This window comes from Cetorhinus maximus, chromosome 16 (genome assembly GCF_964194155.1).
Source record: "Cetorhinus maximus chromosome 16, sCetMax3.hap1.1, whole genome shotgun sequence".
NCBI classification, from domain to species: domain Eukaryota; kingdom Metazoa; phylum Chordata; class Chondrichthyes; order Lamniformes; family Cetorhinidae; genus Cetorhinus; species Cetorhinus maximus.
The window spans coordinates 25147062-25163092 of record NC_135894.1 but is presented as its reverse complement, the minus strand read 5'-3'; the positions used below and the strand labels follow the sequence as shown (position 1 = coordinate 25163092).

The window sequence follows — 16031 nt, the reverse complement described above, 5'->3', positions numbered from 1 at the left end:
AATGTTAACTCGGTTTCTCTCTCCACAGATGCTGCCAGACTTGCTGAGTTTTACCAGCATGTTCTGTTTCACTATGTGGATTCCTGGGATGAAGGGTTTGTCTTATGAGGAAAGGTTGAACGGGTCGAGCCTATACTCATTGGAGTTTAGAAGAATGAGAGGTGATCTTTTTGCACCATATAAGATTCAGGACAGGGTTCTCTTTGTGGGGAATCTAGAACTAGGGGGCATAGTTTAAAAATAAGGAGATGAGGAGGAATTTCTTCTCTTGCTTGTCTTGGAATTGACTACCCCAGAGAGCAGTGGACGCTGGCTCATTGAACATATTCAAGGTTGAATTAGACAAATTTTTGATCTACGAGGGAGTCGAGGGTTAATGGGGTGGGGGGGGACAGGCAGGAAAGTGGAGTTGAGTCCACGATCAGATGAGCCATGATTTTATAGAGTGGTGGAGCAGGCCCAAGAAACCGTACGGCCTGTTGCATTTTTCTATTTGTTGCAAACGTACCAATCATATTTGTGAAACAATAATGTGGATTCTTTATTTGAAGATAAGACTATATACATACAATGTTAACTGGGAGGCTTTGCACACATGTCTGACTCTAGGACACCAGTTGTGTTTTGTATACAGAATGATGGGGTTGCACATATATCATACCTCGACATGACCTACTCCTCCATCTATTCCCTATCCTCTTATAGCAGCACTAAACATTCCCCAATTGACTGCTGTAAGGAAAACATTCTTAACAAATTTGGTGGCCTATATATACATTGCCTGGCAATGAGCTGCACCTCGTCCACCATCCACAAGTGAACTACACCTGACCCACTGCCCAGCAGTGAGCTACACCTGATCTACCACCCGGCAGTGATGTACACCTAATCCACCGCCCAGCAGTGATGTACACTTGATCCACCACCCGGCAGTGACATACACCTGATCCACAGCCCGGCAGTGACATACACCTGATCCACCGCCCGGCAGTGACGTACACCTGATCCACCGCCCGGCAATGACGTACACCTGATCCACCACCCGGCAGTGACATACACCTGATCCACCGCCCGGCAATGACATACACCTGATCCACCGCCCGGCAGTGAGCTACACCTGATCCACCGCCCGGCAGTGACGTACATCTGATCCACCGCCCGGCAGTGAGCTACACCTGACCCACCGCCCGGCAGTGACATACACCTGATCCACTGCCCGGCAGTGACATACACCTGATCCACCGCCCGGCAGTGACATACACCTGATCCACCGCCCGGCAGTGACGTACATCTGATCTTCGCCCGGCAGTGACGTACACCTGATCCACCGCCCAGCAGTGAGCTACACCTGATCCACTGCCCGGCAGTGACATACACCTGATCCACCTCTTTCTTTAGTACACTAGATGTGAAAATGTTAGGTGTTTGATCTATTATCCCATCAATTTCACCGTTTTCCCTGGAGCTACCTTCAAAGCTGTAAGAAGCATTAATTGTGCCACCTCAATTTCTGATCCAGTCCACCCTGGTTAGAAACAGACCCCAGTGCAAAAAAGACCCTGAAGTTATTTGGGGCCAGTATGTTTCTCTTTGTGCAAGAAAACAAGTTGCTGTATTTGTCAAAGGGTTAATGAATAAATGGTAAATTTTGTGATCCGTGTTCTCCGTTGGATCGAGAATTGACAGATTGACAGGGAGTATTGGGACAGGGTGCAGACAGCCAATTACTTCAGCAAACAGAATATTAGCAACTGGAATGAACTCCTGATGATCCCGTACTGGGGTATAGGGTCACTGAATTGGTTTTTAGATGTTATAACCATGGCCAGAGTATTGCCGTCGGCGTGCAGGGGCAGGTCCGACATGGCGACGCGTAAAATAACGCGAGATGACGTCAGGCATGCGTCCCGATATCATCGCGCATCATTTCAATATTGCGTTCAGTGGGCACACACCGCAGGTGGATGCCCGCCCGCCGAACTGTCAAAGGCCTATTAAGGCCATTAAAATTTACCTCATTAACAAAGCTGCTCGTCCAACCTTAAGGTTGGCGGGCAGGCGAAGAACCCAAGCGGCCTTCGTGTTTTCCAGGAAATCTCATCAACGGGCGGGATGAGGTTTCCTGAAGGTTTTATAAATTTAATAAATAGTTTTGGTAAACTTGACAAACGTGTCCCAGCTCATGTGACACTGTCACATGAGGGGACATGTTGAAATAATTTTTTACTTGAATTTTTAAAAACTTTCATTGTCTATTCAATCTCCCTGAGGCAGCTCTGTGCCTCAGGGAGATTGCTGCGCTCTTTTCCGTGACATGCGCAAAAGAGTGCAGGCCCCAACTCTCCCCCCTCCCCTCGCCTGCACAGGTAGCACTGAGTGCTATGGAATGTGTATTACGCTGGCGGGCTTTAATTGGCCTGCCCACGTAAAATGGCGGTGTGCAGCCGATTGCGGGCGGCAATCAGTTCCGCGCCCTCCCCGCCCGCTCCCGCTGAGCCCACCCGACATTGGTAAGATTCAGCCCCATGTTACCAATACTCGTAACATTTTCTTAAAGAAAATTAAGCTGATGTTTTGTTACCATTATTGTTATTCTGAGAATACATACATTTCAGCATGTTGACTGAATATTAAAACCAAACACTTGCCCTGTCTTAAATTTAATTGCCCTCTGACTACTTTTTTTAGGACCACCTTCCTTGAAACAGTTATGTCGACTGTACATTGGAAAATATTTGGGTCATTCTCAGCCTATTACCGTATCCAAGCTACCCATCCCACAGCAACTAAAGGACTTCCTGTGCTACAGATAATTGCCTCAGAGACTCCACCACCCATATCGAAAACTTGTTCTGTTTCCAAAGTTAGGACATGTACCTTTTCAACTCGAAATAATGCTTCTCAACCTCTATTTCCACAACTGCAGCCTGAAGCTGCTAGGTTCAGAGGTATGTATTTATACCAGCTTTCAAACTTTTTATTCTCTCTAATTTTATGTGGCGCCTATATTGCTGCATCATTATCACTGTGCCTTAATTTGTAGAATTGTTCACTAATGATGCAACTGACTATCCCAGAATTTTATAGGGAAGGAGGAGGGAAGCAATATGATGCAAAAATAAAATGGGTTACACAATGTTCTTAATTTACATCAAAAGATCTTATTAATGGATATCTTGGGCTAGAAATTCGACCTTGCAACACGTTTTCCAGCACTGATGGGTTTCCTAAGCCTAAATTATGGCAGGCAGGAAACTCACACTTTTTACAAAAGGAAGTATGTCACCCCCATCTGGAGGTCGGCAAAACAATGTGCTTGGCCCTTTGAACATTCAAGTAAAGTTGGACTGAACAGGCTGCACTCAGGAAAATTGTGTCTCCATGCAACCTAACAGGCAGTCCTTAAAGGGACCACTGCACTGGGAGGAGCAGGAGTGATCCTGACCTCACATTCAATGAAACTGGATCACTGCTGGACAGTGCTCTTCCGCATCACCCTCACCGATATCACCCTCCCCGATCCTAACCCCTCCCCATCTCCCAATCCCAACTTCTATGCTCAGCCCCTTGTCCTTTCATTCGCCCCCCTTTCTGGTCCACCTCCCCTTCCCTGACACGTTAAAGACTGATCTAAGGACCAATACTTGTGTGGCATTAACTCAGTGTTAAGGACTTCTTCAACAGCCAGCAGCCTGGATTGCCTGTTAAGAATCTGCAGCTAGCCTGCTTGAATTTCCAGCCCTTTACCTGTAACCTAGATTCCAGTTTTGACTTCTGTCTGAACCCTACCTTACAGATGTGGAACCTTTTTTTTTACAGCCACAGCCAAGCATAGTTTTTAAGGTATTCAATTGTGCAGCTTATTAAAGTTCTTAATTGGATCTTTATGTATATTCATTCTTCTGAAACAAAAACAGAAAACACTCAGCAGATCTGTCAGCATGTGTGGAGAGAGAAACAGTTAAGGTTTCAGGTCAGTGACCTTTCATCCTCAGTATTTTGCTTTTGATTTCATTTTTCTGAGGTTGATCTCTCCTGCTGGAACTCAACGACAGTGGCACATTTCAAACAGTTATTCCCAGAAAAAAATGTTAAAAATAGAGAGATTTTCATCTTCATTCACTGCATTGGTAATCCTGCAAATGGTGATACTTTTGTTTAGTTCCTGTCCCCTTGGTCTGTTGATTTCATTAGGTCCCCAACTGATGCTTTCCTTTATCAGTAGCCTTAGTATGAGGGCTGTGCAAGTGAATTGAGATAGTCTTCAGAGATCTTATTAATTTACAGGTCAGGAAGCAGCTCTGAATCCAAATTGAGAAAAGTACTTTGGAATATGTGATAGGTTATTATTGAGTTTGTGAGAATTTGAGTTAAAATTTGACTTGGGAACAGTGGCATATGGAGGTTGTGGTGCTTTCTATAGAGAAGTATCATATACTGTACAGTACAGAAGGGGACATTCAGCCTATGCCAGCTATTTGAAAGAGCACTGTCCAATTTAGCCCCATACCTCAGTTACTCTCCCTTAACCCTGCAGATTAGTTATCTTCAAATACATGTTCAGTTATCTTTTGAAAGTCCCCATGGAATCTGCTTCCACCACTCTTTCAGATCATGCCTTCCAGATTACCACAAACAGCTGTGTCAAAACATTTCTCCTCTGGCCACCAATTTACTTGCCAGAGGAAATGTCTTTTTTGTCCACTTGGACTATTCAAATCCCTCATCGTTTAGAATACCTCTCGTGGGCTCCCCATAATCTTCCTGCTCTAGGAAAAGCAATCCCAGCTTCTTCAATCTCTCCACATAACTTAAGTCCCTCAGCCCTGATATCATCCTGGTGAACTCCTTTGTACCCTCTTCAAGCCCTTTATATCCTTCCTAAAGGAAGCCAAGTATCCTGTATGCTGCTTTCTTAACTGTCTTATCAATTGGCTCTGTCACCTTCAAAGATTTGTGAATACTGTTTCCCTCCCTTCCTCTGCTCTTGCATTCCCTTAAAATAGTACCATTTAGAATTTACTGGCTCTCCATGTTATTCCTCTCAAACTGCATCATTTTACACTTACTTTAAACTACAGCTGCCATGTGTCTTCTCAAATCATCAGCCTATGTCCTCCTGAAGTCTGCTACTACCCTGCTCGCTAATTGCTACATTGCCAAGTCTTGTATCATCCACAAACTCCAAAATTGTGATCCTATGCCCAAGTCCAATTAATTTATGTATAACAAAAATGTATAACAAAAGCAATTGTTCGAATACTAATCCATGGAGGGACCCCACTACCAACTGCTTTCCATTCAGAAAAGCATTTGTTCCTCATTACTCTGCCTCCTATTCCTCAGTCAATTACACACCCAAGTTACCACCATCTTTTTAATGCCTCATTGTATATATTTTCTTAATAGGTATGTAACGTGAAACCTTATCAAAAATATTTCAAAGTACATATATATGACATCTGCTTCATCAACCCTCTTAGTTACTTCATCAAAGAACTTAAATCAGCTCAGTCAAACACAGTTTTTCTTTAACAAATCTGTCCTGGCTGTCCCTCATTAACCCATGTTTCTGCAAGTAAAATTAACTTTGCCCTTGACGAAGTTCTCTAGTAGTTTTCCCACCACTGACATTAGACTGACTGGTGTGTAGCGACCAGGTTTATCCCTCTCCCTTTAGTTAAACAGAGGTCCTCTGGTACCACTGTCATATTCAAGAGGATTGAAAGGTTGTGGTCAGAGCTTCTCCTGTTTCCACCTCATCTTTTTTCAGCAAACTAGAATGTATCTTATCTGGGCCTGGAAGAAGTGGAAGCTGTAATGTAATTCGACTTCCACTTTCATTAAAAACCCCAGTAAAAGCTTTTTACAACACCATCAAAAACTTATTACAAGCAAATACCATGTGTGGGATCTCACTGTGCACAACTTGGCTGTCATGTTTGACTATATAACAGTGATTGCGATTCAAAGGTACCTAATTGGCTGCACAGTAATTTTGGGATACTCTGCAGATGTGAAAGGTGATATACAAATACAAACCCATGCTGCCTTTCCATTTCCCACATTCCATTTTGAATAAGTTGGTCCTGTTCATATAACTGTCTGAGGTGCCTGGTTAGAAGTGGGGCAATTATATATTGGTTACCCATTTCTTATTATTAGCGGTGAATCGTTGCCCAGAAAGACACATTTTCTCGACTGCATGCAAAAGCAATTGGGGCCAGTGCCTTCAGCACTGTTGAGTGAAAGATTAGAATGGTTGTCTGGAGACCATACTCTTCATCATGCCTACAGAGGTAGCAGTTCACAGATAAAGGAGCTTTTTGAACATGTAAATGGTAGAAATAACACAACTTTGCTTGAACACCATTCTTCACTAGCTGTTTTACCATTGCTGCTACTGTCAATAAAATGGTTTCTAATGTTTTAAGGAGTCAGCCATTGTTCAGTGGGTAGCACTCTCAAATGTGAGTCAACAAGTTATGGGTACAAGTTCTGTCTATAGCTTCTCATTCTTCAACTCTCTACTCACAGAAGCACCCTTTCATTTTAAAACCTGCAATTTTCTTGCCCAGAATTGTGTGGGCTGTGTTTGAATCATAGAATGGTTACAGAAGGAGGTCACTCATGTCCCTACTGGCTCTCTACAATAATAAATCAACTGGCCCCAGTCCTCCGCCCTTACCCCATAGTCCTGCAAGTTTTTCTCTTCAGATAATTATCCAATTATCTTTTGAAAACATAATTGCATTTGCCTTCACCATACACTTAGACAATGCATTCTAGATCCTAACTACAAGTTACATTTGGTTCTTTGCCCAGTCACCTTAAATCAGTGTCTGGTTTCCGACCCTTCTGCCAATGGGAACAGTTTCTCCCTATCTGCACTGTCCTGATCCCTCATGATTTTGAACACCGCTAGCAAATCTCCTCTCTACCTTCCCTTCTCTAAGGAGAACAGCTTCAGCTTCTCCAATCTATCCTTGTAACTGAAGTCCCTCATTCCTGGAGCCATTCCCATAAATCTTTTCTGCACTGTCTCCAATGGCTTCCATCCTACCTAAAGTGTGGTGCCAAGAACTGGCACAATACTCCAATTGAGGCCAAATTAGTGTTTTATAAGGGTTCATCATAACTTCCTTGCTTTTGCACTTTATGCCCCTATTTATTAAGCCCAAGATCCCATATGCTTTATTAACCACTTTCTCAACCTGCCCTGCCACCTCAATGATTTGTGCACATAAACCCCAGGTCAGTCTGCTCCTATAGAATTGTACCCTTTATTTTATATTGCCTCTCTTTGTTTTTCGTACCAAAATGAATTACTTCACACTTCTTTGTCTGAGGCCCCACTAACCTGCTGATCTCTATCCATGATTCCTTAAGCATTGAAAGGCCTAAAGAGTATCTGTTTTATCCTTTTAACTCAAATAAATTTGAATTTTAAAAGCACCCAACTTTTTAAATTTTATATCTATGCAAACTGTATTTTATGGAAGTTTCATTGTGATTTTTAAAGCCATTCAGGTATGCAGTATATTGATTCAGTTTCTAATGTTATGTACTGTATATGAAGACAAATGTCAATTCAAAACCTTTTATTTGTTTCTGTATTTTCATAATAAACATTTGGATGAAATGTGCTATTGTTGTGATATTGAAATAGTTCCAATGTTCTCATATTGTTTCAATTATAAACCAGGCTGGAACGTTGTAAGAAATCTTGATGGAGAGTGGTAATTCCCTCTTTTTAATATTTACACCAAGTAATGCACCACACTTTTTACACATTTCTTCATAGTTTAGAAATCTGCACTTAGAGTCAATCTTTTACTTTTGTCCATCCAATTTTTCCCACTGCTGAGAAAAAGCTGTTTTTGTACATATACAGCTCCATGGATACACTGTTGCCTAAGTCACCTTGCCATCCTTTATATGGCCTGACCAGTGGATATGATCAGTTGACTGTGGGAAATATCAGAGTTCAGCTCAGCTTGTCCTCACTCAACTTCCTCATGGGAACTTATCAGCAGGATTCAGTAGAGGAGACGAAACTCTGGATGACTTCCTTTCCCTCCCCAATGCAGGGGCACTGAATCCCATTATCAGGCCCCGACTGACAACTTAACCGAAAGCTAGCTTTGCACAGAGGTGGCACCTTCCACTCTGTGTGGTCGATCTGGCCCTATATTTTGATTTAGTGATTGAGGTTTTGAGCAGGTCACATTTGACGCCTAACCATGAATTATATTCATTAGGATCATGCAATACAGAGTATAATTGGTAATAAGAACTCTGAAGTCTCTGACATTTGGTAGGAGTCTCTTGGAAGATCAGGATTTCTGTCTTCAAACATTCAATACCTTGTACGTAAGGACCATCCCCTCATGTCACTCACTGTTCAGTGAAACAAAGCAGGAGAATGCCATGGAGATAGGACTATAACAGCTTTTATAGCGGTGGTCAAAGCTCTCTACTAAATCAATAGGGCCTATAGTTTTGTTCAAGAACTTTCTGAAGGTGAGGGAAGAAACTTGGCAGAAAGGGGAAAGATGGATATGCACGTTCATTGTACTTGGACATGCCTTACACCCCTTATCACAGACAGGCTCTGCTTATGTGATTGGTATGAATTGACACGTTAGATGTTTGGATGTTGCTGAAAATCTCGTGCTCAAGAGATGAACTTGAAAACTGACAAAAATACAAACTGCTGTAAATTCACAGGTCCAGAAGCACTTGACAAGATTTTTTTTTAAAGTGTTCTGGATGTAAATTCTATGTTGGCACTGGAATCTGGAAGGGAAGAGAGGCCAAGTAAGCCTTGTCAGGCCCTGATTCTGCATGCACACCAGAACTGACGGGTCATTGCAGTGAAGCTACTAGATACAAACTGCAACCTTAGAATCCAAATGTTTCCTAAGCCTTTACATGTTTATCAAAGGATTGTTAGCGCTAAAAGGAAGAGAGACTACAAAATGCTGCAGTACTGAGGAATCTGGGTGTCCTTGTACATGAATCACAAAAAGTTAACGTGCAGGTATAGAAAATAATTAGGAAGGCAAATGGAATGTTTGCCTTTATTACAAGGGGAATGGAGTATAAAAGTAAGGAAACCTTGCTAGAACTGGACAGGCCATTGGTGAGGCCACACCTAGAATACTGTGTACAATTCTGGTCTCCCTACTTAAGGAGGGATATGCTTGTATTGGAGACAGTTCAGAGAAGGTTCACTAGGTTGATTCCTGGGATGAAGGGGTGGTCTTATGAGGAAAGGTTGAATAGGTTGGGCCAAATTCAAGAAGAATGAGAGATAATATTGAAACATACGATTCTAAGGGGGTTTGACAGGGTCGACGTTGGATGTTTGACAGAGTAGACATTGGTGGAATGTTTCCCCTCGGGGGGAATCTAGAACTAGGGGGACACCATTTCAGTATAAGGAGTTTCCCACTTAAGACTGGGATGAGGAGGAGTTTCTTCTCTCAGAGGATTGTTAGACTTTGGAATTCTCTTCCCCAGAGAGTAGTGGATGCTGGGTCATTGAATGTACTCAAGGCTGAGTTAGACAGATTTAACATCTATCTGGGAGCCAAGGCTTAGAGGGTTTGCGGGGCAGGAAGAAAATTGGAGTTGAGGCCATGATCAGATCAGCCGTGATCTTATTCAATGACAAAGCAGGCTCAAGGGGCCGAATTGCCTACTCCTCTTAATTCTTGTGCTCCTACAAGCTGCTGATGCTATAAGAGTCAGCTTCAATTCAAGGGTTCAGTTGTTTGCATGATCCTTTATTTCAGAATCCATGCTTTTCTTCCATGCGGGCCTGCATAAAACACAGCCTTACCCAGTTATACAATGTTTTCTAACATGCTGCACCTCTGACAAGTCAAGTCAATGTTTTATGTGCATCACACCTATTCTCTTCTTGCTTTGCACATACTGCATACAGTCACTTGTGGCAGGGCCTGCCTGAAGACAGTACATGAGGAGATGGCCTTCCAGGGTACTGGGCTGCCATATTGCCTTGCCTGGAGCACATGCTGAGGACCAGTTTCAAGAGGCTGCCAGATGAATTAAAAAAACTGATCTCTTTCCATGACCATAATCTTCCCCTAGACTGCATCTGAAGGGAAGCATCTGCATCTGCATCCTACCTACAGATCCACGGATGTTTGGGGAGCCAACGAAAGATATGAGTGGGAGATGCAGCATGAGCACAAGAAAGAGGTGAGTATAATGAGGCAAAGCAGCTCCTGATGAAGTAGGGGAAAGGGTCAGCCTTCACCTTGCCACACTACACCATGAGGCTGTTGTAGTGGAGGAGATGAGAGAGCAAGTCACCCATCACAGATTTTTTATATATAAAAAAAAACTACTGCGGATGCTGGAAATCCAAAACAAAAACAGAAACAGAATTACCTGGAAAAACTCAGCAGGTCTGGCAGCATCGGTGGAGAAGAAAAGAGTCGACATTTCGAGTCCACATGACCCTTCAACAGAACTGTTCTGTTGAAGGGTCATGTGGACTCGAAACGTCGACTCTTCTTCACCGATGCTGCCAGACCTGCTGAGTTTTTCCAGGTAATTCTGCTACAGATTTTTTATATATGGGCTTCAAGAAGGCATTTTACAGTTCACCAGACAGGAAGCTTGTTAAGAAAATTGAAGCCCAAAAAAATTGAGAAAGTGGTATGGATATGAAATTGACAGGAAGTAGAGGGTGGTGGCGGATGAGTGTCTTTCAGACTGGGAGATGGTTTGCAACTTTGTTCCCTAGGAATCAGTTTTGGGTCCCATATTCTCTTCAATATTTATAAATAATATAGACTTGGGTGTTGGGAGCAGCACTAAAAAGTTCGCAGCTGATACAAAGCTTGGTAAAGTATAGTGATGGGAATAGTTATAAAGTTCAGGATAATATTCAAATGAGCAGAATCTTGGCAGATGCAATTCACTGTGGAGTTTATAAAATGATGCACTTTGGAAAGACGAGTAGTGAAAGATTTTGAAAAGTTTAAATGAGCAGAGAGCTCTTGGTAGCATATATAAAAATCCTTAAAGGTGGTAGAGAAATTGATAAGCTGGTTTAAAAAAAACATATAGGGTGCTTGGTTTATAGTAATAAGTGGCAAGTAACATTTACGCCACACAAGTGCCAGGCAATGACCATCTCCAACAAGAAAGAATCTAACCATCTCCCCTTGGCATTCAATGGCATTACCATCACTGAATTCCCCCACTATCAACACCCTAGAGGTCACTGTTGATCAGAAACTGAACTGGACCAGTCATATACGTACTGTGGCTACAAGAGCAGGTCAGACCCTGGCAATTATATGGCGAGTAACTCACCTGACTCCCCAAAGCCTGTCCACCACCCACAAGGTACAAGTCAGGAGTGTGCTGGAATACTCTCCACTTGCCTGGGTGAGTGCAGCTCCAACAACACACAAGAAGCTCGACACCATCCAGGACAAAGCAGCTCACTTGATTGGCACCCCACCCACAAACATTCACTCCCTCCACCACCGACGCACAGTAGTAGCAGTGTGTACTATCTACAAGATTCACTGCAGCAACTCATCAAGTCTCCTTCGATTGTATCTTCCAAACTCGCAGCCTCTACCACCTTGAAGGACAAGGGCAGCAGATGCATGGGAACACCACCACCTGGAAGTTCCCCTCCAAGCCACACATCTTGACTTGGAAATGTATCACCATTGCTTCACTGTCGCTTGTTCAAAATCCTGGAACTCTCCCTAACAGCACTGTGGGTGTACTTACACAACATGGACTGCAGCAGTTCAAAAAAGCAGCTCACCTCCATCTTAAGGGCAATTAAGCATGGGTAATAAAAGCTGGCCTAGATAGCGACGCCCACATCCCTTGAAAGAATAAAAAATAAATAGAGGAGTAGATTGTGGAAGCAAAGAGATCATATTAGAACCAGTGTCTGGCAGAATCCAGCCAGAGAGAAAAATCCCAAGAGCCCACTCAACAGAGAAGTTTACATAACTCCAAGTGCTGGCAAACAATCTACACTTCTCCCACCTTCTGTATGTATGTGCAGCTGTCTGCAAGACCCTCCATTTCTCTGGTAACACCCTGGAAGCAACCAGGGACAAAGAAATTGAGGGTGGGATGACCTTCACAGTAACTGGTAATAAATACATGGGCACCAGGTCCAGGAGGCAGCAGGTCATTACCTTGGAAGCTGTAGATGTCTAAAATCACCTAGAATAGCTTAGTGTTGTAAGTTAATTCGACTGGGATTTGTTTGAAGTTTAATTTCCATGGAAACCAGGCTAGTGAAATCATTATTCTTAGATAAGGTTGGCTAGTTTGAACAAAAAGCAATGGTTGGAAGAGATAACAAGTGGTATGAGACTGTGAGACATTACATTTAATTTTGCTTGCTGAAATTCATATATCCAGTAGTATGTGGGAGCATTAAACGTGACTGCAGTGAACACCAACTCAATTCACCAGCGTGATCATGGGTAAATGCAGCTGTACTAAATGGCCATTATATATGCATGTTAGCAGGTCTCTCAGTCTAACTGATAACAGGATGTATGTACCTTTTCGGAGGATTAGTATGGCACCAAAGATGAATATTATAGGAGGGTGGAACTAGCCTGAGAAAGACAGCTTGAGACATGATAAGGAAGAGATAAGGTAAAAATGACCAAATATAGCTAGAATACGTGTGAAAGGCCTAAAAGGGTTAATCAAGGGTAGATTGACATTAAAGGAGGAACATTCAACCCAAAGTGTAGACAAAGAACTCAATGCCAGGTGGGGTATTTTGAAATAAAGTAAATCTTTATGTGACTAAAAGGCCTTGTCAATAATCCATCTAGGCATTCATCCCTGAAAAATGGTATAAAGTAAGAGACTGTGGGAGGGTTCATTGCAGTAGGTGGTGGAAAAGGAAGGCTCCAGTCAAACCTTCCTTAGGGGTCCCAGAAGTTGAGAAGTACTCCAGATGTGGTCTCACAAATGCCCTGTATAACTGAAGCATAACTTCTCTACTTTTGTATTCAATTCCCCTCGCAATAAACAATAACATTCTATTAGCTTTCCTAATCACTTGTTGTACCTGCATACTAACCTTTTGCGATTCATGCCCTAGGACACCCAGATCCCTCCACATTTAAAAGCTCTGCAATTTCTCACCATTTAGATAATATGCTTATTTTTTATTCTTCCTACCAAAATGGACAATTTCACATTTTCCCACATTATACTCCATCTGCTAGATCTTTGCCTACTCACTTAACCTATCTATGTCACTTTGTAGCCTCCTTATGTCCTCTTCACAACTTACTTTCCTACTTCTCTTTGTGTCATCAGCAAATTTAGCACCGATACCTTCGGTCCCTTCATCCAAGTCATTTATATAAATTGTAAAAAGTTGAGGCCTCAGCACTGACCCCTGTGGCACACCACTCATTACATCTTGTCAACCAGACAATGTCACATTTATGCCTATTTTCTGTTTCCTGTGAACTAGCTAATCTTCTATATGTGCCAACATGTTACCTCCTACACCATGAGCTTTTGTTTTGCAATAAACTTTGATGTGGCACCTTATCAAATGGCTTCTGAAAGTCTAAGTACAGTACATCCTGGGGTTCCCCTTTATCAACAGCATGTGTTACTTCTTCAATGGTGTACCCATTTGTCTGCTGCCCTTGTCCTTCTAGGTGGTAGAGGCCGCAGCTTTGGAAGATGCTGTCCAAGGAAGTTTAGCGATTTTCTGGAGTGTGTGTCTTGTATATGGTACACACTGCTGCCACTGTGCATTGGTGGTGGACAAAGTGAATGTTTAATGTGGTGGATGGGGTGCCAATCAAGCAGCTGCTTTGTCCTGGATGGTGCAAAGCTTCTTGAGTGTTGTTGGAGCTGCACTCATCCAGGCAAGTGGAGAGTATTCCATCACACTCCTGACTTGTGCCTTGTAGATGGTGGACAGGCTTTGGGGAGCCAGGGGGTGAGTTACTCACCTCATAGTTTCTAGCCTCTGACCTACTCTTGTAGCCACAGTATTTATATGGCTAGTCCAGTTCAGTTTCTGGTCAATGGTAACCCCCACGATGTTGATAGTGGGGGATTCAGCATTGGTAATGGCATTGAACCGTCAAGGACATGGTTAGATTATCTCTTGTTGGAAATGGTCATTGCCTGGCACTTGTGGCACAAATGTTACTTGCCACTTATCAGACCAAGCCTGAATGTTGTCCAGGTCTTACTGCACATGAACACAGACTGCTTCAGTATCTGAAGAGTCATGAATGTTACTGAAGATTATGCAAACATCCCTACTTCTGACCTTATGATGGAGGGAAGGTCATTGATGAAGCAACTGAAGATGGTTAAGCCTAGAACACTACCTGAGGAACTCCTGCAGTGCTGTCCTGGAACTGAGATGATTGGCCTCCAACAACTACAACCATCTTCCCTCATGCGAGGCATGACTCCAACCAGTGGAGGGTTTTCCCTGATTCCCACTGGCTTCAATTTTCCTAGCACTCCTTAATGCCACTGCTGCCCCACAGGAATTTAATGTTGGGAGTAGCTTTACTTGTTTTAAGGCCAGACTTGTTACCCTATCTCAGGAAGAAGTACTGCATTAGAGAGCTGCTGGCCAATCGTCGGCAGCTCTGTACTCCACTAACACTAGTGAGAATGCTGGGACGACAAGCAGTTCTACCATGCCGAGGAGCCCAGGTAAGTCCTAGTATAGCTAGGGGAGGGTGGGGGGAGGTGGGGGGGAGGGGGGAGGTGGTTGAGGGGCTGAGTGTGGGGGGGGTTGTGTTCAACAGACCTTAAGTGGAGGACTAAAGTTGGTGGGGAATGATCTTTAGGGGGGGAAACTTCAAATGGGCTTGGGGGCTCGCAAAGGAAATCCACACCCCCTTGCCCAACACCAGCCCGCACAGGGCTCCTGTATAGCATAAGCATCCGCCCATGCCAAAGGTCATATACTGGCATGGTGACCAGAACTGGCCAAAAAGCTCTAGTTGTGACATAACCAGAATTTTCTAAAGGTTGAGCATATTGTCTCTGCTTTTGTATGCAATGCTTCTATTTATGAAGCCCAAGGCCCCGTAATCTTTGCTAGTTACTCTCGCAATATGTCCTGCCACTGTTGGAGATCTATGCACATGAACCCCCAGGTCCTTTGGTTCTTGCACAATCTTTAGAATTGTGTCATTAAATCTCTATTGCCTGCCCATGTTCCTTCTACCAAAATGCATCACCTCATAATTCTCTGTACTAAATTCCATCTGCCACTTGTCTGCCTATTCTGCTAGTCCACCTCTGTCCTGTTTCAGTTGATTCTAATTATCCTCACTGTTTGCCACTCCTCCAAGTTTGGTAAGATCGGCAAATTTTGAACTTTTACTCTGAATTCCAGTATCGAGGTATCAGGAAAAGCAGTGGTCCCAGCAGTGATCTTTGCGGAACATCACTGATTAACACCTTGCAGTCTGAGAAATGACTATTTGCCACCACTCACTGTTTTCTGTCCTTGAGCCAATTTTTTTCCCCAAGCCGACGCTGACACTCCTATTCCACAAGCCTCAGTTTTATTCATAACCTGTTATGTTGCTGCTGCTTTTGTGCAAATCACCTTCAATCAATGTCCTCAGCTTCTTGGCCCTTTGCCGATGGGAACCGTTTCTCTCTGTCAACTTTGTCTTGACCCCGAACGATTTTCAACACTGCTAACAAAATCTCCTCTCAACCTCTTCTTCAAGGGGAATAACCCCAGCTTCTCCAATCTATCTTCATAACTGATGTCTGTCATTCCCAGAACCACTTTCTGCACACTGTTTAATCGCAGAATCACAATGCAGAAGAGGCCCTTTGGCCTTTCAAGTCTGCACCGACACGTGAGAAACACTTGACCTACTTACCTAATCCTATTTACCTGCACTTGGCCCATAGCCTTGAATGTTATGACGTGCCAAGTGCTCATCCAGGTACTTTTTAAAGGATGTGAGGCAACCCACCTCCAC

The 16031-nt window shown here is 43.3% G+C and overlaps 1 protein-coding gene across 3 annotated transcripts in view; it reads left to right on the top strand.

The window, feature by feature from the left end:
* Positions 1-16031, top strand: part of LOC144691432 (ankyrin repeat and SOCS box protein 9-like) — a 123358-nt gene that overhangs the window by 89786 nt on the left and 17541 nt on the right. For 2 of the 3 annotated variants that reach the window (XM_078559522.1, XM_078559523.1), the window contains exon 8: positions 2689-7633. In XM_078559522.1, the coding sequence (XP_078415648.1) occupies positions 2689-2813 (125 nt within the window). In that variant the 3' untranslated portion in view covers positions 2814-7633. Of the gene's footprint in view, positions 1-2688; positions 7634-16031 lie in introns of those variants that run through there. The other variant, XR_013579133.1, reaches the window with a different exon arrangement.